The 19884-nt window shown below is 40.8% G+C and overlaps 1 protein-coding gene across 2 annotated transcripts in view; it reads right to left on the minus strand.

Moving 5' to 3' along the window:
• Positions 1-19884, minus strand: part of GFPT2 (glutamine-fructose-6-phosphate transaminase 2) — a 34580-nt gene continuing 14696 nt past the window's right edge. For both annotated transcript variants that reach the window (XM_061617287.1, XM_061617288.1), the window contains exons 10-19: positions 18550-18713; positions 17173-17268; positions 16971-17068; positions 15928-16048; positions 10915-11072; positions 10410-10524; positions 7525-7652; positions 6385-6552; positions 2139-2300; positions 1-1085 (exon numbers count right to left, since the gene is read on the minus strand). In XM_061617287.1, coding sequence (XP_061473271.1) covers positions 1041-1085; positions 2139-2300; positions 6385-6552; positions 7525-7652; positions 10410-10524; positions 10915-11072; positions 15928-16048; positions 16971-17068; positions 17173-17268; positions 18550-18713 — 1255 coding nt within the window. In that variant the 3' untranslated portion in view covers positions 1-1040. The remainder of the gene's footprint in view (positions 1086-2138; positions 2301-6384; positions 6553-7524; positions 7653-10409; positions 10525-10914; positions 11073-15927; positions 16049-16970; positions 17069-17172; positions 17269-18549; positions 18714-19884) is intronic.

A 19884-nucleotide genomic window follows, 5' to 3' on the forward strand; every position in this document is an offset into this window, starting at 1 on the left:
TTTTGAAGTTGATATTCTCTTTAATTGCATAGCATTTTGGCTGTACAATAGTTAACATAGAAACTTCTTGAGCTCACACACTATCCAATAGCTTTATATCGTTAAATAATACTATTCAGGAAGGTGAAGATAATTTGGCTCAAGTAAAATGGTATTTTGTCTAAAGAGAATTTTCAGGAAAACAGAACTGAATCTGATGTTTGAATAACTTTTATTCACAATAGTGCAGAAGTTGTGAAGGATAGATAGATGCAAAATGGATGAAAGGGTCTGTGGAAATACAGATGCAGGAATATTTTCTCAATCCCATAAAAATAAGTAGGAATGGGTAAATATAATAGGAAATAGAATTCCAGTTAAAAGTACAAAGCATAAACAGTAAAACAGTTGTACACAATTAGTAAAATCAGCCCAGGTTTAAATCCTAGACATTTCCACTACTACATACAACCAACATACTAAAAATAACTTAAATGCTATACATTTGTGCATATATAAATACTTTGTATTTAAACTAAGGCAGCAGTCCTATGCATATATACCTGGGAGTAAATCCTACTGATCTCAGGGGGACTTACTTCTGAGTAAACATGTATAGATTCAGGCTGAATGTATAGTGTTGACTTATTCACAGTAACTCAGAAAAAAAGTTATATACATTTACATATATTGCACAGTCATAGAAATAGAAAAACATTTATTAACCATACGTAAACAATGCTTTTTCTTCCTTTCTTTGGCAAGTTGGTTGTTTCAGAGATGATACAGGTTACAAGCAAGAGCACTTTGGTGCAAGGCATGTAACAAATATTTAAAGGCACATTAAATATCTCCTTAAAACAACAATAAAACCCTCCTAAATACTTTCCAGTTAGTGATATATCCATTGTACTGGCTCAAGGTTTCCAAAATCAAAAATCCCACTGAAGTAAAGAGAGTTATGCTTTGTAGAATCAACATCATCAAAATATTCTTCTAAAGTCCTATTGACAGAAATATACTTTAGTATTATGGGTAACAAATATTGTACAGCATAATGTTTATTCCACAGTCACAGATTTGGCCAGATTTCTTGGAAAATCCACCTGGGAACAAGAAAGAAAGATTCTCAGCAAATTACAACTTATAGGAACATTTTCCATTTAAGAAATTCAAATAAATCACTGAGTAAAACAGATAAAATATAATGCATCATACTCAGTGTATTTCCCCCCAAATGTTGGGAGTGTATATGGAAATATGGCCACAGCTAGCCATATTCCTTCCCAGCTCTTTTTCCCTTGACTTCTACTTTCTGTCTTCTCTCTAGTCTACTGCCTTATTTGAACCATGACCCAGGCCTCTGCTTCTTTCCCCTTTTCAGTTGCAGATTGTCTCCATAGCTACATTAGGAAGATTATCATCAAATTGTGAGAACATGCATGAACACTGACACAGATTACATAGAAATAATATGGTGTATCTGGGGATGGGGGACAAACTGAATTCAGTTTGCATTTAAAGGCAAATGATCAAATTTGCATTTTCCAGAACAATACGAGAACTGAAACATAGCCATCTTTCAGAATTTGCACTTATCGGAATTTTGCAGTGCAGTTCTCCAATGAATGTTTCTAAAAATGCATATATTAGGGCAAAGTGTGCATAAAAATGAATATACTGGTGAAAAAAACATACAAAAATGCATAGTAGAAGAAATTGCAGGCTGACATCACTACTATGTATGATTAGTTGCTCACCCTATGGGGTGGAACCACAATGCTAGCTTCCTGGCAGGTGTGCCGCTCACTGAGAGGGGGAGGAGTAAGGTGGCAGGGAAGATGGTGCAGGCGCTACTGCTATGAACCAGTTCTTGTATTTTGGATAATGGGAATGAGTATGTAAAGAAAAATGGCATGTGCTCCAACACTATTCTTGTAATTTTGTAAACTTGTTTACTTCACTTTTAGCAGAGTTTATACTCCAAGTTACAAGTAAATTAAATCAGATTTGCACTGAATTTACACCGCAACACAACTAGGCCTTTGTTTAAATTCCATGTAATCATTCTTGCTTCCAGTCTGAAGAAACAGGGGAAGTGTCCAAGTGCGTTTCTATAAGTGCTTTAATTGAAGTGCCTAAATATAGAAGTAACTTACATCATATCCTCTGAGAACAGCCAGGTGGAATGAAAGCAGCTGTAGAGGGATAACACTCAAAACCCCTTGCAGGCAATCTACTGTCTGTGGCAGCTCAATAGTTTTGTAAGCAAATTTTGAGCTTTCAGTATCTTCTCTAGAACATAATATAACAGGCCGGCCCTATAAAGCAAGAAATCAAATAATGTTGATGAAAGGTTACACTGTTATTTCATCTATATTTCAAGTTTATTGCATTGCATATTTCAAATAGTTCTCCAACATGCAGGAAGAACATCAATAGAGCTAAATTTTAAAAAAGCCATTACAATTTGTTTTAATTTTTGCAGGCATACAATGATTAAGTGCATGGTTTAAATGTAAAACTCAGCATCTTATCAGCTGAAATGTTGCTGTAACTTCATAATTATAGGCCTGTGTTATAGTACAGAGAACTCTGAGCCACAGGGAAAAAAAACGTACTTCTTCCACCATACCCCTCTGGGAAAATACTTTTTTTAAAAAAACATGGGAAATTGAAAAGTATACACTACAGGCATACCCCGCTTAACGTCACTTCACTTAACGTCACCTCACTATAACGTACATGCTCCATACACCACCATACCCCACTTAACGTACGCGCGCTTCGCAATTACGGACACTTAATGGCATGACGCCACTGCCATCTAGTGGCGATTGCCGTGCAGTACATGCATAGATAATTGCTTCACTTTAAGTACATTTTCACTTTACATACACGCTCTGGTCCCATTGCGTATGTTAAAGCGGGGTATGCCTGTATTCTGATTTATCAAATCAAAATGTTATGTACAACTTTAAGGTCATAAAATGTATTTTCCTGGATCCAGTATAATGTGCTTACAGCACTTGCTTCCATAGGCTGAAAATGGCTAGAGGACCATCAGCTGCTGGCAGCCTGTTTCCCCTCCCTTCCACCTAGAAATCTGTACACACAGACACAAGGAGAAGGATGTTCTAGCACCAGTCACAGGCCAGAGAAAGTAGGGATGCTGTGCGGAATGAAAAGGGCAACAAGATAATCATAGGGCTGCAGCCTTCTCTGTGATGAAAAATTAACTACAACAAATGGGGAACACAGTAAGAGTTTATAAAATTATGTATAGTATGGAGGGCATGGAAAGAGATTTCCCCCCACCTCTCAGTAATACTAGAACTTAGAATCATCTAATGAAATTGAATGGGAGTAGGTTCAGGACAGATAAAAGCACTCACATCTTCACACAATTCACAATTAAGTTATAGAATTTACTGTGAAATGATAGGGTGAAGACCATTACACACAGGCGATTAGAACTACAATCCATAAGTTTGTCTATCAATAGCTATTAGCAACAATAGCTAAAAGGAACCTCCAAATCCAAATACAGTATACCTCTGAATACTAGATGTTTAGGACAGACAATGGGAGAAGATCGTTGCCTTCAGAGCTGTAAGCGTCTCAGAGGAATCTGTTGGTTCATGTTGGAAACAGGGATGCTGGACATGACTGACCCCTGGTTTGATCCACCAGGGTTTCTATATCAACCTAGAATCATATAGAATCATAGAATAGTAGAGTTGGAAGGGGCCTGTAAGGCCATCGAGTCCAACCCCCTGCTCAATGCAGGAATCCAAATGAAAGCATTCCGGACAGATGGCTGTCCAGCTGCCTCTTGAATGCCTCCAGTGTCGGAGAGCCCACTACCTCTCTAGGTAATTGGTTCCATTGTCGTATGGCTCTAAAAGTTACTAAGTTTTTCCTGATGTCCAGTTGAAATCTGGCTTCCTGCAACTTGAACCCATTATTCTGTGTCCTGCACTCTGGGATGATCGAGAAGAGATCCTGGCCCTCCTCTATGTGACAACCTTTCATGTACTTGAGAGTGCTATCATATCTCCCCTCAGTCTTCTCTTCTCCAGGCTAAACATGCCCAGTTCTTTCAGTCTCTCCTCATAGGGCTTTGTTTCCAGTCCCCTGATCATCTTTGTTGCCCTCCTCTGAACCCGTTCAAGTTTGTCTGCATCCTTCTTGAAGTGCGGAGACCAGAACTGGACACAGTATTCAAAATGAGGCCTAACCAGTGCTGAATAGAGGGGAACTAGTACTTCACGCAATTTGGAAACTATACTTCTGTTAATGCAGCCTAATACAGCATTTGCCTTTTTGCAGCCACATCACACTGTTGGCTCATATTCAGCTTGTGATCAACGACAATTCCAAGATCCTTCTCAAATGTCGTATGGCTGAGCCAAGTATCCCCCATCTTATAACTGTGCATTTGGTTTCTTTTTCCTAAGTGTCGAACTTTGCATTTATCCCTGTTGAATTTCATTTTGTTGTTTTCAGCCCAATGCTCCAGCCTATAAAGGTCCCTTTGAATGTTGTTTCTGTCTTCCACAGTATTAGCTATGCCCCCGAACTTTGTATCATCTGCAAATCTGATAAGCATGCTTTGTACCTCCTCATCCAAGTCGTTAATAAAAATGTTGAAGAGCACTGGGCCCAGGACCGAGCCCTGTGGTATCCCACTCGTTACTTCCGCCCAGTTTGAGAAGGAACCATTGATAACCACTCTTATATGATTCTGGAGCCAACTGTGGATCCACGTGATAGTTGTTTCATCCAGCCCACATTTAGCTAGCTTGCTAATCAGAATATCATGGGGCACTTTGTCAAAAGCTTTGCTGAAGTCAAAATATATTATGTCCACAGCATTCCCACAGTCTACAAGGGAGGTTACCCGATCAAAGAATGAGATGCGATTAGTTTAGCAGGATTTGTTCTTCATAAATCCATGTTGGCTCCTAGTAATCACTGCATTTTCAAGGTGCTTACAGACTGACTGCTTTATAATCTGCTCCAGAATTTTTCCAGGGACTGATGTTAGGCTGGATGCAGTTTATCTAGGTCCTGGAGATCTGAACTCGTACAAAGTGATTAGGTATTCCTTGACCATTTGTCTATCAGTCTCAAGCTCCAATCCTGCCCCTTCTACTTCATGTTTCCCGGGAGGGTCATAGACCTTTTTTTGGGAGAAGACTGAGCCAAAGTAGGAATTGAGCACTTCTGACTTTTCTTTGTCATCTGTTATCATTTTGCCTTCCTCATTGCTTGCAATTGCGCTTTTAGAATTTCCTTTTTTAGAAACTCCCACCCATCTTGGACTCCTTTTCTCATTAGGGTGGCTTGCCATGGAACCGTACTTACAATTGTTCTGAGTTTATTAAAATCAGCTTTCCTGAAGTCCAGGGTGCGCGTATGGCTACTCTCAGCTTTTGCTTCTGTTAAAATCAAGAATTCAAGTATGGTGTGGTCACTTTCCCCCAGAGTTCCTGTAACTGCCACTTCATCCACCAAATCATCTCTATTGGTTAGAATCAAGTCCAGGAGAGCTGATCCTCTGGTTGCTTCCTCCACTTTCTGTAGGAGAAAGTTATCTCCAACACAAGTCAGAAATTTCTTGGAGGGGCCGTGTTTGGCAGAATTTGTCTCCCAACAGATATCTGGATAATTGAAATCCCCCATTACTACTACATCATGCCTCCTCGAAACATTGGCAATTTGCTTTTCAAAAGTTACATTCTCATCTTCTTCTTGATTGGGTGGTCGGTAGTAGACTCCAAGCACCACATTCCTTTTGTTACTTGCCCCATTTATTTTAATCCAGATACTCTCGGTGGAACTACCAAGCTCATCTTCCTGTATTTCTGTGCAGGGATATATATTTTTAACATATAGCGCAACTCCACCTCCCTTTTTATTCCTTCTGTTCTTCTTGAACAAGTTGTATCCTTCAATTGCTGTATTCCAGTCATGGGAGTCATCCCACCAAGTTTCAGTTATACCTATCAAGTCGTAATTCCCCTCCTGTATTAAGAGTTCAAGTTCGTCCTGCTTGTTTCCCAAGCTCTGCGCATTAGTATACAGACATCGAAGACCATGTGATTTATGGCTTGGCTTCCTTACTACATTTTTCTGAGGGCTGTTACTGGGCCCTATTAGAGCCGATCTCTCTGGTCCCGCTACTGTGCATAAGCCTTCATCAGTCATTACCACCAGGTTTATGTCTCCCTCCCGTTTAGGATTCAGTTTAAAGCCCTCCTGATGAACTTCTCCATGCTGTGGCCAAATATATTCTTCCCAGTCCTTGTGAGATGCAGCCCATCAGCTTTCCCCTCCCACCAAACATGCCAGCCAAGGAAGATCTAATAATAAAAGTAACATGTGAACTAGGCAGCTTACCTGGCGAGCAGTGACCTGCTGTAGAGCATTCTGGCACTTTGTGAAGCAGGGATCTTTCATAATTATCATAATAACTGGCATTTGCTTATCTATAAGAGCCAACGGCCCGTGCTTCAGTTCCCCAGCCAGGATACCTTCAGAGTGCATATATGTGATCTCCTTGATTTTCTGTAAACCAAATTGAGCAAGTGGTGCATAAAAAATGCATTGGTTACATTGTTAAAAAAATAATAATTAAGTGCAAGCAGTTAATGCTGACAGACATTGGAACCCAAAAAGTACTTTCAGTGTGCCCGAAGTCCCATACGCAACATTTCACAAGTATGTGGTTCTTTGGATATTAAACTATGTGTATATACATTTCCCATGCCTATATGTAAAAGGAAGATCAGAGATGTCTTGAATCTAAGACAAATGAACACCTTTTTCATACAGTTCAAAGGGTGTTCTGTGATGTTTCCTACACATAAATCTTGATTCAATGAATGGAAGCTGCACAGCAGCAACAGTTGGTGCGCTGCACTCAAAGCAGAAGAAAATGGAAAACCTATAATCCTTTATTGAGGGACTGAGTTCTTAGAACTTCTTAAAAAAACAAAAACAGAAAAAAATCAAAAACTACTATATATGCAATTTTTGACCTGAAAAGATCTGACAAATTTCCATGTGTTGGATCCAGACTTCACCTTCTGTAGAAGTTCCTTCTATCCATGCTTTTGATCCTGCCAGTGGCGGGGGGGCTTTTTGCTGATTTCCTTCCTCACTCCAGCACCATCTCCCACTGTTCCAGAGGGTTAGAGGAGCCTATCAAACAGAGCAAGAGGTGGTCGCAGGTGGGGGTGAATCAGCAAATGTCATCTCCCCCTCTTCATCAGTTGTAAGAGTGTTTCTGCCAATGCTACTGTGAAGATGCTCTTGCTAGCAGGAGTGAAGTCTAGATCCAACCATACTTTTGATTTTGCAAAACCTAATATATGCAAATATGTTTTTCTTAGATGTAAAATGCAACTGTATTTAATTATAGACTTACTTACATGTCTTTTAACCCACCCTTCATCAGCTGATCTCAATACAAGTAAATATTCCAGGTAAAACAAGCAACAGGAAAAATATCATAAAGTGAAGAGGAAGAATTCATACCAATGCCCCTTCCAAGCAAGTGGCATAGTTGTAGCCACGACCCATAACCAAAAGTGATCGCTGTTTATATAGTTCACGTGCCAGATCATGTATCTTCTCATCCAAGGACAGTACTTCTTTAATCATCTCTACCAACAGATTAAAAAGAAAATTATTTACATTACTGCAGTGCCAACAGGTCTCTATTTCAAAAATAGTAATATAGCAGATGTAGGCACAATTACATCAATTCAGATTTTTTCATTCTGTCTTTACTAGCAAAACATAGTGTTTTGAGAGTTCTTCCTTGCTCCTGATGCCTCAATATACATTTCTTCCTGTTGGTCCCTATGCTAATCCCCCCAAACTGCTTTTAAACTTCTTTGAGAATACAGAGAATTTAAAAATCAGTTTGGGGGTGATTTGAGAGTTAAAGTGGAATGGCCTTTGGTTTAATTTAATCACCAAATTGTTTCCTCAATTGTATTTTTTTCCTGAAGGTCCTGAATTTAGCACAAAGCAGTGTTATCACTGTAAAATGTCAACATTTCAAAATACAAAGTTATTTTAAAACTGGAAACTTAATTCAAGGAAAGGTAAATAAAAAGCTATAGATATTTACTCACATAGGTTTGTATCCAATGTAGCGCTACGTCAACATTCTGTCAGTGCAAGGATTTCTGCTTGCGCAATGAAACATTCTCCCCCCTCCTCTCCCCACATGCTCCTTAAACCTGTTCTAGGGGTTTTCCGACCCTCTGGAGCAGATTTGGGGAAGATGCAGGGCATACGTGGGGAAAGGAATACCCCCTTTTTAGGGAAGGTGATTGAGAGGGTTGTGGCACAGCAGTTGCAAGTACTCTTTGATGAAACAGATTATCTTGACCAGTTCCAGTCTGGTTTCAGGCCTGGTTATGGGACTGAATCGGCCTTGGTCGCCCTGATGGATGAACTTTATCAGGAGAAAGACAGGAGTGCGACCCTGTTACTCTTACTTGATCTCTCAGCGGCTTTTGATACCATTGACCATGGTATCCTTCTGGGCCGACTTGGTGAGATGGGTATCAGAGGCACTGTTTTACAGTGGTTCCGATCCTATCTCCAGGGTCGATTTCAGAGAATAGCATTGGGTGATTGTCTTTTGGTCCCCTGGCAGTTGTGCTGTGGGGTGCCGCAGGGTACCATCTTGCCCCCCCCAAGCTGTTTAACATCTGTATGAAGCCCTTGGGAGCGGTCATCAGAAGATTTGGGGCGAGGTGTCAGAAGTACGCTGATTATACCCAGCTCTATTTCTCTGTAACATCTGAATCGGGAGTGGCTGTGCAAGCCCTAGACAACTGCCTGGACTCAGTGGTGGGCTGGATGAGGGCCAATAAACTGAGTCTGAATCCTAGCAAGACAGAGGCCCTATGGGTTGGTGTTTCCCGAGTTCAGATAATTGGTCAGTTGCCTGCGTTGGATGGTGTCATGCTCCCTCTGAAAGAGTAGGCCTGGGGGTGCTCCTGTATCCATCTTTGTCGCTAGAGGCCCAGGTGACCTCAGTAGCTAGGAGTACCTTCTACCAGCTTCGGCTGGTAAGACAGCTGTTTCTGGACCGGGATAGCCTGACCACTGTTGTCCATGCACTGGTAACCTCCAGGCTAGATTACTGTAATGCGCTCTATGTGGGGCTGCCCTTGAGGTTGGTCCGGAAGCTGCAGCTGGTACAAAATGGGCAGCGAAACTGCTCACTGGGGCAGGGTATTGCCAACATGTCACCTCACTGCTAAAAGAATTGCATTGGCTGCCGATTTACTACCGGGCCAAGTTCAAGGTTCTACTTTTGATGTACAAAGCCCTATACAGCTTGGGACCAGGATACCTGAAAGACCGTCCTATCCCTTATATACCTAGTCGATCACTGCGCACTGTAGGTGAGGGCCTCCTGCAGATGCCATCTTACCAGGAGGTCCATTCTGCACACATAGGAAACGGACCTTTAGTGTGGAATTCTCTGTGGAATTCCCTCTCCTTAAATATTAGGCAGGTGCCATCTGTTAGCTTCCTCTTTCAATAAGCCTTTTAAGTTGAGACCTTATCCCAGTCTGCTTCTATGTTGGAATTGCTTTTTAATATGTTTTTAAACCTTTTTTTTTTTTTAAAAAAAACAATTTGTTTTTTTACTTTGAATGTCTTCAAAGTTTTTAAAAAAATGTTTTTAAAGTTGTTCTGTTTTAATGTATTTTAAGGTCTGTTTTTATGATGTTTCAGTGTTTTTAGTGCTTCAGTTTGCCTCCCTGGGCTTCTACTGGGAGGCAGGGTGGGATATAAATCAAATAATAAATAAATAAATAAATAAATAAATGAGAGGGAGAAAAAGTCCCATTGCACAAGCATCACTGCCCTGCCACCTGCTACTGCAGAGGTATCTGGTACAGTGGGGCCCCACTCATACAGCGGGTTACGTTCCGGACCCCTGCTGTAAAGCGAAAACCACTGTAAAGCGGAACCCATTGACTAACATTGACAAAAATGGCGCCCGATGGCAAAAAAAGCCGTAAAAGTGGAACAAGGCTGTAAAAGCGGGGCCTTTCTGCAATTGACAACCACTGCATTAGCGGAACGCTGTAAAGCAAAGCGCTGTAAAGCAGGGGCCTACTGTATACACATTCAGAACATGATTCCATTTTTTTTCATGTTTGGAATCTAGCTCAGTGTTCATTCAAATGGTGAAAGCAAAGTGAAAAACAACCCCCCCCCCCAACAATCACACAGTGTAATAATGCCTTTCAAGACTGAGACATCAGAATGAAAGTTGGTAGGCAAGTTCAGGACACTTTTCTACATATCCAGTCTGAAACAGTCCACACAGTCTTGAGTTTTAATGTTCTCATCCTGATATATCCAAATAGTATACACATACATACCAGGTAATGACTTCAGACCGCTTATGATTTCTTGTCTTCTGTTTTGCAAGGAAATTCTGTCTTCAGACATCATCAAACCAAACATTACAAGAGAGATGAACTGGCTGGTATAAGCCTGAAGATTTTTTTAAAAAAAAGCAATTTTGTTGCTTAATGTTTGCTCCAAAAACTAGCTGTACCAGCAAAATAATTTACATTTTTGAAGTGGGAAGGGCTGCAGGTCAGTGGCAGAGGATGTGTTTTACATGCAGAAGATCCCAGGTCCAATCTGTAGCATCTGCAGATAGAGTTGGGAAAGATTCCTATCTGAAATCCTGGAGAGCCGCTTCCAATCCAAGTTGACAACACTGTGTTAGATGGACCAATAAGCTGGCCTGGCATAAAGCGTAAGACATGGTGCTGTAGCCCCATGCAGGGACATTATGCTAGCACTCCATGCAAACATGCTAGGGCCGATGATTTGGTTAAAGAAGAAAAACCATCAGTGACAGTAAATGTCAGTTACCTTTGTGCTTGCCACCCCAATCTCAGGTCCTGCATTGATATGTACGCCACAGTCTGTATCCCTGGATATTGAGCTTCCAACAGTGTTTGTAATTCCAACTGTCAACGCTCGACGATCCTTACAATACCGCAAGGCCATCAGGGTATCAGCAGTTTCCCCTTCAATGCAAGAACATATTAACAATTATGCTTAATTCAGAATTGCAACAAACTTATTAACCTATCATATAAAATCAGAAGGAACTGACTTGAAAAAGCCATGTGGCTAAAAATGTATCACCCATTCATAGAAAGACTTCACAGGAAGACCCTATGTTGCTCCCTTCTCAGTTAACAGTGACAACTTTTGTAGTTTCTTGGTTCAGAAAGAGAACATTGGCAATGATTTAAATACAAGCTGAGTGTTATAATCCCCAAGTTCTTCTCTGTCTTACTCTTTAAGACCTTCTCCTACCCACCCACCTGGCAGACGGAACACTGATGTGAGCCAGAGGAACTTATTTCCCTCCTAACACCAGGAACCTAGGCTGAGGAGTCATGGGAAATATAGTGCAGTGTAGTAGGCTGTAATGTCAGACCAGGATGACCCAAATTCAAATTCACTTAGTGACGTTAGACCAGTCATTAACTCTCTGCCTAATACACTCCGCATAATCTTTTGTGGATAAATCAGGGATGGAGATAGAACCTTGAATACCACCCTGAGCTCTTTGGAGGAACAGAGGGTTTTAAAAATAGCCACTTGGATTAATTGTATAAATCAAATGCACCCAGGGGGTGCATGTATAAAGAGGAGTCAAATGGTAATGAAATGAAGAAGTGCAGACTGTGAAAATTCAATTAAAGCTTAATTTAGCACAGTGACCAACAACAACAGTAATTGATAATCCTAGCAACTGCTAGGTTAATTAGCACATGTAGTGAACAACACACCATTGTCCTTATTCATGCCCAAATTCATCAGAATGAAACTTCATAATTAGGTCTCATTTATCTATTTCATATTACATCTACCTTTCAAATTCCTCTTTAGGAGAATGACAACTTCTACTTAATTTTTTACCCACATGTCAAGAATTTCACTTCATCCACCTCTGGGATCGTCACATAATTGAACCCTGAAAAGCAACATCTGTTAAACATTGAGTGTGCAGTTTTCCTATATTTTATACTCATTACTATATAAAGCTGAACTACATTAGAATATATACTTAAGAAAAAGTAAAGATGTTGGGATGCATTTGTGATGCCCCTGTAAATGGAATTACTGTAAATATGGTAAGTGCGGGTTTATTAGAGTATATGTGGTAAGTAGACTGAGTGAGAGGGGGGAACATGGGTTGAAATGTTGCATGATGATTGGCTGTGCGTCTGAGTGTCTGAAGGTATAAATGAGAGGATGACAGTTGTTAGGGGCTTGGTTGGCTGGAGTTCTGAGAGGGGTTTTTGGAGAGGGTTGTTGGGTGGATTGGATTTAGACAGGTAGTGAGGCAGGTTATTTATGACTAAGAAATATAAAGAGTAACACAGTTTATGAAACCACACACATGTTGACTGAACCTTTAAGTAATCTTGTTATTCCCTGTGTAAATAAATAGTTCTTGGTTTACCAAAATGCCTGATCCTTGGCTGGGCTTTCACAGACCAGAAGGGTAGGCAGGGCATATATCAAGGTTGGCAAACACTATCAATGGTGGTGGCAAAGAGATAGTGAAACATCATCAGGTATCCAAAACAACTCAGGGCTGTAATCTTTATAGGCACAAAGATACAGGGGGGTTGTGGCCTGTAAGTGCACCCAGACACAACGTAGCGATAAGCCAGGAGGAGATGAAGGCACAGTCTCAAGGCAATATTGTTTACAGGGACTGTCTGGTGGTGCTGCGATCTTGAGAGATCTGTGCTAGGACCGGTGAGAGAACCGTTAAGAGACCAGGACCCTGAGGTGGGACCGTGACAGGGTGGTAGACAAAGGAGGGGTCCTGACAGTATTCAACATAGTGCTAAACAAATAGTCCCATCAGCGAGACAGAATCTTCTTCTCCCCCTGCCCATTCCCAACTCTTGTTGTGGGTTTTTTCCCAACCCTGTGGAGCAAATTTTGGGATGACGTGGGGCACACACCGAGGGAGGGGGGGAAGTCCCGTTTGTTGTTGTTATGTGCCTTCGATTACAACATATGGTGACCCTATGAATCACCGACATCCAATAGCATCTGTCATGAACCACCATGTTCAGATCTTGTAAGTTCAGGTCTGTAGCTTCCTTTATGGAATCAATCCATCTCTTGTTTGGTCTTCCTCTTTTTCTACTCCCTTCTATTTTCCTCAGCATTATTGTCTTTTCTGAGAGCCAGTGTAGTGTAGTGGTTAAAGTGCTGGACTATGACCTGGGAGACCAGGGTTCGAATCTTCACACAGCCATGAAGCTCCCTGGGTGACCTTGGGCCAATCACTGCCTCTCAGCCACAGAGGGAGGCAATGGTAAACCACCTCTGAATACCACTTACCATGAAAACCCTATTCACAGGGTCACCATAAGTCGGAATCAACTGGAAGGCAGTCCATTTCCATTTTTTCATTGTCTGTTCTACTGAAACAAGTGCTAATCCTTGCTCTAGCACAAATAGTTAGGTGAATACCATCCATTGTCATGGGCCTCTTATACTATGGGAAATCAGCCACTCTCAAAATTTTGTACCCATCCTGACAGAAAAGCCTTGTAGCCTACGTCACCCTTTGTTCCAAAATATAATCTGAAAATATTCATACCTTTTCTTAGCTTTCTCTTTGACCTCAACCTGTGTTTTGCATGACAGAAAATCTGCATCAGTCATGGCAACTCTGTTCTTATGTTAATGAGACCCTTAAAACTTAAGTAAAGAGAATGAAGGAGTAACTGTAATGTTTGCTTACATTGTATCTTCTATTTCCTAGCATATTCTCATTGTGGGAGCCTCATTGTCCATTGTTAGCAACAGCAAAAAGAGAAGACTTCAGCAGAAATAGCACGGGAACAAAAAGAGGCAAACCTTAAGTTGGTGCCATATGGAGAACTCACTCAGCTGAAGCAGCCTAATGCATTTTGATAGTATTTTTCTTCTTCAAAGACAACAATACTCTATATAAGAGGTGAGGGACCTGTCTGTAACACTCCAGTTGCTGTTGGACTACAACTCCTGTCAACTCCAGTCAATATGGCCAATGATCAGGAATGACCCATTTCTCTACCCACAGGCTCCAGTTTTTTGCCTCTCATTGTTAACAGTCTAGAGACAGTTGGGTCATAATGTCACTCTCCTGCCAAGTGACTCTTCACTTAATAAAAGAGGGATCTATTTCTCTAAATCAGCCTTTTCCAACCTATGGTTTGGAAAGTCTGTACAAGCAGGTTGCAGGCTTTCTAAGTAAACCCAAAGAATCCTGTAATCAGATAGTGTGCTTACATTTCCATAAAAAAAAACTGAATAACTTTGTAAGTACAATGAATATTTCAACAAATTCCATATTGACAGGAACATTAGTTTTGCTTGAATGCCTCAAGTAATGTTTACAAAAATAGGCAAAGTTGCAGTTAAAATACATGAAAGCAATGGCTGCCAAAAACCTAAGGTTCCCAGTTCATGCAGCAATAAATTGATGGGTCACCGTACCACGTAAATTTGGACTTGTTGGTCACCATACCAGAAAGGTTGGGAACCACTGCTTCAGTTGCTTCAGTGGATACACTCTGTTTATTACTTTCTCTACAAAGATGTGAAGAGCCTGGTTTTTGCTTTGTATATGAACAGATAAATCCCAAAGTCTTTTAGTAGGAACTTAAATTCCCATTTAATAGCTAAAGTGAATTACTAGAGTAGTCACACATCAGAATGTTATTTTACACGTTTATTGTGATATATCTACTGTGAAATTATTGTGTTTTGCTAAATAATACATTTTTTTTATTAACAGTAGATGTTTGGCCCTGAGTAATGCAAGTAATCACCAACAAAGCTTTGCCTAAATTAGGGAAGGAGAACCTGTGGTTCTGCAAATGACACTGGTCTACACCCCTCATCATCCCTAACTACTGGCCATACTGGTTGGGGATGATGGGAAATGGAGTTCAACAACATCTGGAGGACCACTGGTTCTCCATCCCTGGCCTACATGACTGGAATTTGCAATAGGTAAATTTTATACACCCGTTTCAAGGTATTTGTTAGCATTAATGTGCATGGGTTTGCATAAAATAGAGCCAGCTCCTGACTTTGTCTTTTATTTAAATTGTTTGCTTGCTTAAAATATTTGTGCACCACTTCTTGACCAAAATGATTCTCAAATCACTTCAAAACAGAAAGGATATAAATTAAAATTATTCATTTGAAACAAATCAACAATTACAAAAACAGAAAAAACAGCAGATAACATAATGACGCTGTCAAAGCTGCAAATCTGTCAGGTAAAATCATAATGAAGAAGAACAATGAAATAAATAGTTTTTTACCTCTCTGAAAGAAAGGAAAGCGGGAACCTGGGTTCCAGGGTGGGGGGAGGAATTCCATTTTTTAGTGGCCACCAACCAGAAAAAAAAGCCCTACTCTTTGTCAATAAATATCTAAACTTCCTGATGAACAGAGAGTCACTTTGAATTAGGCCTGGAAAAAGATGGTAACCAATTAAAAAAAGGTATACATGGCCTGTTCTTGAAAGTTTTTTCACATGCAGGCATCCTTTTCTGGACCACCTAAAGAAAGCAGCCCCACATAGAGCACATTATGACAACAGCAAAATCCTCTTCCTCCAGCAGTGGGAGCAGTTGACATACAAAGTTAAGCTGGTAAAAAAGCACTCCAGCCAGGAATCTACCGTCTGGTTATGAAGAAAAGAGTTGGATCATAGCCCCAGGATGAAATCAAGCACACCTGATTTCACTTGTGAGTATAAAAAACCTACTCCAGACTGCCTCTGAGCCATGAAAGATCCAAAACCCAAATCAAAGAGATTTACCAAGATGGCAGATTAAAACTCACCTGACTGACTGATGAAAAAGCATACATCGTCTCTAAATACCGGAGTATTACGATCCAGGAAATCACTGGCAAGTTCTACCATTACAGGTAACTCAGTCAGTTCCTCCAGAACTTGACGGGTCTGTAAACGACATAAAGACAGTAGAACCAATTTCAGTCTTCATGTGCTGAGATCAATAAATTAACAGAAAAAAGTAAACTTAAAACCAGCCTCATCAGAGCTTTAAAACAACTATTTGCAAGATGCTAGTATTTCTACAATGAACAGCCATTCCAAAAATTGTCTATCATATGCATGATGCATTTCCTCTGAAGAAATACCGTAGATTTGCTGGAAATCATAAGTGGGGAAGAGTGCTGTTGCATTCATGTCCTGCCTCCAGGCTTTCCATAGGCAACTGGTTGGCCACTGTGAGAACTGTGAGATGATCCACTGGCCTGATCCGGCAGGGATCTTCTTATCTTCTTATGTTACATAATGTCTTTAAAAGTTTTCAAAGATATGGACAGCACCTTTGGTGGCACATTTCTGCCAGCAGTTAAAGACATTCTTTTTTACCCAAGCATTTACTGGACACTCATTTTTTGCTCACTTATCCTCTGTTTATTGTAGTAAGCAGTAGAGGGCAGAAGGGTGGGATGGCAGTGCTCCCCTAATCAATGGCTGCCCACGTCATTGCTACATACAAGAACAGACAGGAAGAGCAGTAAGGCAGTGGCAAGATCCAAGTGCACTGGCAGGAGCACCGGATTGGCTCTGGCAGCACTGCCGCCTCACCTCCTCCTGGTGTGCAGCAGCAATGCGGCCGACTGGAGGTCAGGAGAGCACCACCACCCCACCTTGGTGACCACTATTGGCTTGATGGCATACTTCTGCAGTTTTAATGTAGTTTATTTTATTATTCTATACCACTTTGGTATTTAAACAAAAAGTGATATATAGACCTTTTATAAATAAAATAAAAACCACGAAATCCCTGTAACCATACTTTGAAGACCTTTTCATGAAATTTCTTACATATTCAAGAGTATATTGTACTTACAGCCACTGCAGCATGATAACTGGTTCCACAACCAATAATTATTAATCGTCTGCATCTTCTGATTTCTTTCGAATGGTCCTTCAAGCCACCTAAAAGAACTGTGGTTTCCACAAAACAGAAGCAAGAAGGTATCTTTAGTTCACAGGAGGTTTCTAACCAAGTAGTGGCAATGCTGAGTGGGATTAGGATTTCCCCCCATTACCTGTGTTGGTCTCAAAATTCACCCTTCCTCTCATGGTATTGAAAACAGACTCTGGTTGTTCAAATATTTCCTTTTGCATGAAAGCACTGAAGTTCCCTGTTTTTATAAAACATGACTGATCAGTTTCATAGTGCTTTTCTTATTACTGTTTAAATGAGAATTGAATGTGCAGCAAGAATAATCAGGGACAGAATGGCAGCTTCAACACAAGTTTAAACTGCTGCTAATGAAAGACTGGGCAAAGTACGTACAAGGGATTAGGACAATTTACCTCATTTTAAATATTTAATGTTCCTAAACAATAACTAAGCTTAATTAAAGGTGCAGTCCTTACACTCACTAGTTTAGTGGCTGAAGGGCATCAGGGTGAGGCAGAGGGCTCTAGATCTACTGCCTCCGCAACATTATGCCTGCAAAAATAACTCCATGCACTGCATGGGGTGGCTAAGCTAAAGAACCCTAACAGCACAGTGGGGTCATGGGTGGGGCACAGGCAGCACAGGTGAGCAACCCCTCCATTCCATGGAGCCACCCATGAGCATGCCAGCAAACTACTCTAGGACAGGATCTGACCTAAGAAATTCCCCCACACTGACTCCAAAGAAGGGAGCAAAATAGGAAAAATGATTGCTCCCTGCAATACACTTTTTCTGTTTTTCCCCCCTCTCCTCCCAAGCTGGGCTACTGCCTATGCACTGCAGGGGCTCTGGAAGTCTATAGGATCTGGCCATAGGATCACTCAGTCGAAGGAGATGTGGAAAACACAAATGAAAGTACTAAACAGAAGTTTAAATTGTTATGGTGATTTAGCACAACTTTGTCAAATCAGTCCAGACACCCAGATTCTTAGCCACATCTGTCAGGTACCTATACTACTGATATCTTGCTGCCTATTAAAACGCATTTGTCACCTACTGAATTTTCTGCTTCTGCTTACTTATTGTTCTTGGTTGATGTTTGTGTCTTATTGTTCAGATGGTTTATATGTATATGGCAATTGTTTTTAAATGATTATAAGTGGCCTGAGATGGCGGAAAGAGTTGGGATATAAATGTTTTAAATAAAATCATGCTAGTATTAATTATATTTATTAACAATTAAACTGAGAAAGAATTATTTCACAGATGTACACTTGAAGCTTCAAATATCAAGAGAACCAGTTTCCAAATCTGGAAACACCAGCTTCCATAAATAATACTGTAGGATATTTATCAGTCTCCTTGTATAATTAAACTGTCACTATTTTTTTCTCTTTGCCCAACTCCAACACTATGTTTCCTGTGGCGAAGGTCTGAAACAGAAAATTATCTCGGTTCCCATGGAGAAAAGCTTTCTTCATGTTCCCTTGCACCAGCTAGATTGTTCAGCTGCCCTTACCTTTCATGATTTGCTGCAGTTCCATCTGCAAGGTTTGTATGGCTCGAGAAGGGTCGTCGCTAGCAGAACGTTCTAGACGATGAATAGAAAGCTTCCCTTCAGCCACTGCTGCAATATCATCGTCTTCTAGAAAAATTACTCTGTTGGTGTGTTCAATTATAGCACTACAAAAAACACAAAAAAACACAGATGAGTTACAGAGTCTCCAATGCAATTTAAGTGCAAGTACTTGCAAGTACAGGGCTAAGAATAAGCAGGAGCTTGGATTATGCACTCCCCAGGTCCTGGCCACAAGCCAAATGATTTGGAGGCTGCACACACACCCAGCTGTTGGGAGCAGCAGAAACTCAGCTCTCTCTCCTTCTCTCCCTCCACTGCACATGAAAATGCTCAATATGTTCCTTTGCAACACATGAACCTCTCGAGAGCATTTAGCTAAGCATCTAGCAGCAATCCATTTCAGCTGAGCACCTGGTAGCAACATTCTAGGATGGCCCTCACATTCATATTATTCATGCTTAGACTGTCCAGAGCCAGGGTGGCTAACCTGTGGCCCTCCACATGTTGTTGGACTCTAATGAAATATGTTTAAATTTGTTATGAAATGTTATTCAGGCAAGAAAGAGTTAATGGAATGCTAGGAGGTGTGGACGTTGTAAGGCTGACAGGTGGAAGGGTGTGTGTGAGTTCAGAGTGGGTTTTGAAAGAGAAAAGTGATTGATTTTGACAGTTAAAGTTAGATAGGGAATTGACTTAGAGGACATAGGATTAGTGATTGTGAAGTGAACATCTGGGTAGAGGGGCTGGGATGTTGAGGGAGGTTTTGTGGTTAGAGGGGTAGGATAGGTAGATATAGTAGGGACAACAACATATTAATCAATAATCATCAACATTTAACATCTTGTAAATAATACAGTTTGTTTTAAAATTGTGCATGTCACCTTAGTCATGTGAGCTACCAAATCAAGTTCCTATTCTATACCTATTCCTACACCAATTATACGGACAGTCTACACTAGTAGTCACATTTTGGGAGAAAAGGTGGTGGGGCTGAAGTTTGGGGTTCAAAGGGCATATGTGACCCAGACTGAGGCAGAATTCCCAGGAAGATTTCCTGGTCCAGGCATGGGGAATCTGGAGGTGGAATCCCAGAGACATACAGGAATGTCACAGACTCCAATCCCCCTTCAGTATGGCCAACAGTCAGAGATGATGGGAGCTGTAATTGAGGACAGTCTGGAGGGTCTCAGGTTAGCCAGCTCTAGCAAGAGGCTCTAGCAAGCAGCAGCCTGTCCCACTGAATTGCATTTCTTCACTGAATTACAAAGGTAGAGT

Source organism: Rhineura floridana, chromosome 3 (assembly GCF_030035675.1).
Source record: "Rhineura floridana isolate rRhiFlo1 chromosome 3, rRhiFlo1.hap2, whole genome shotgun sequence".
NCBI classification, from domain to species: Eukaryota; Metazoa; Chordata; class Lepidosauria; order Squamata; family Rhineuridae; genus Rhineura; species Rhineura floridana.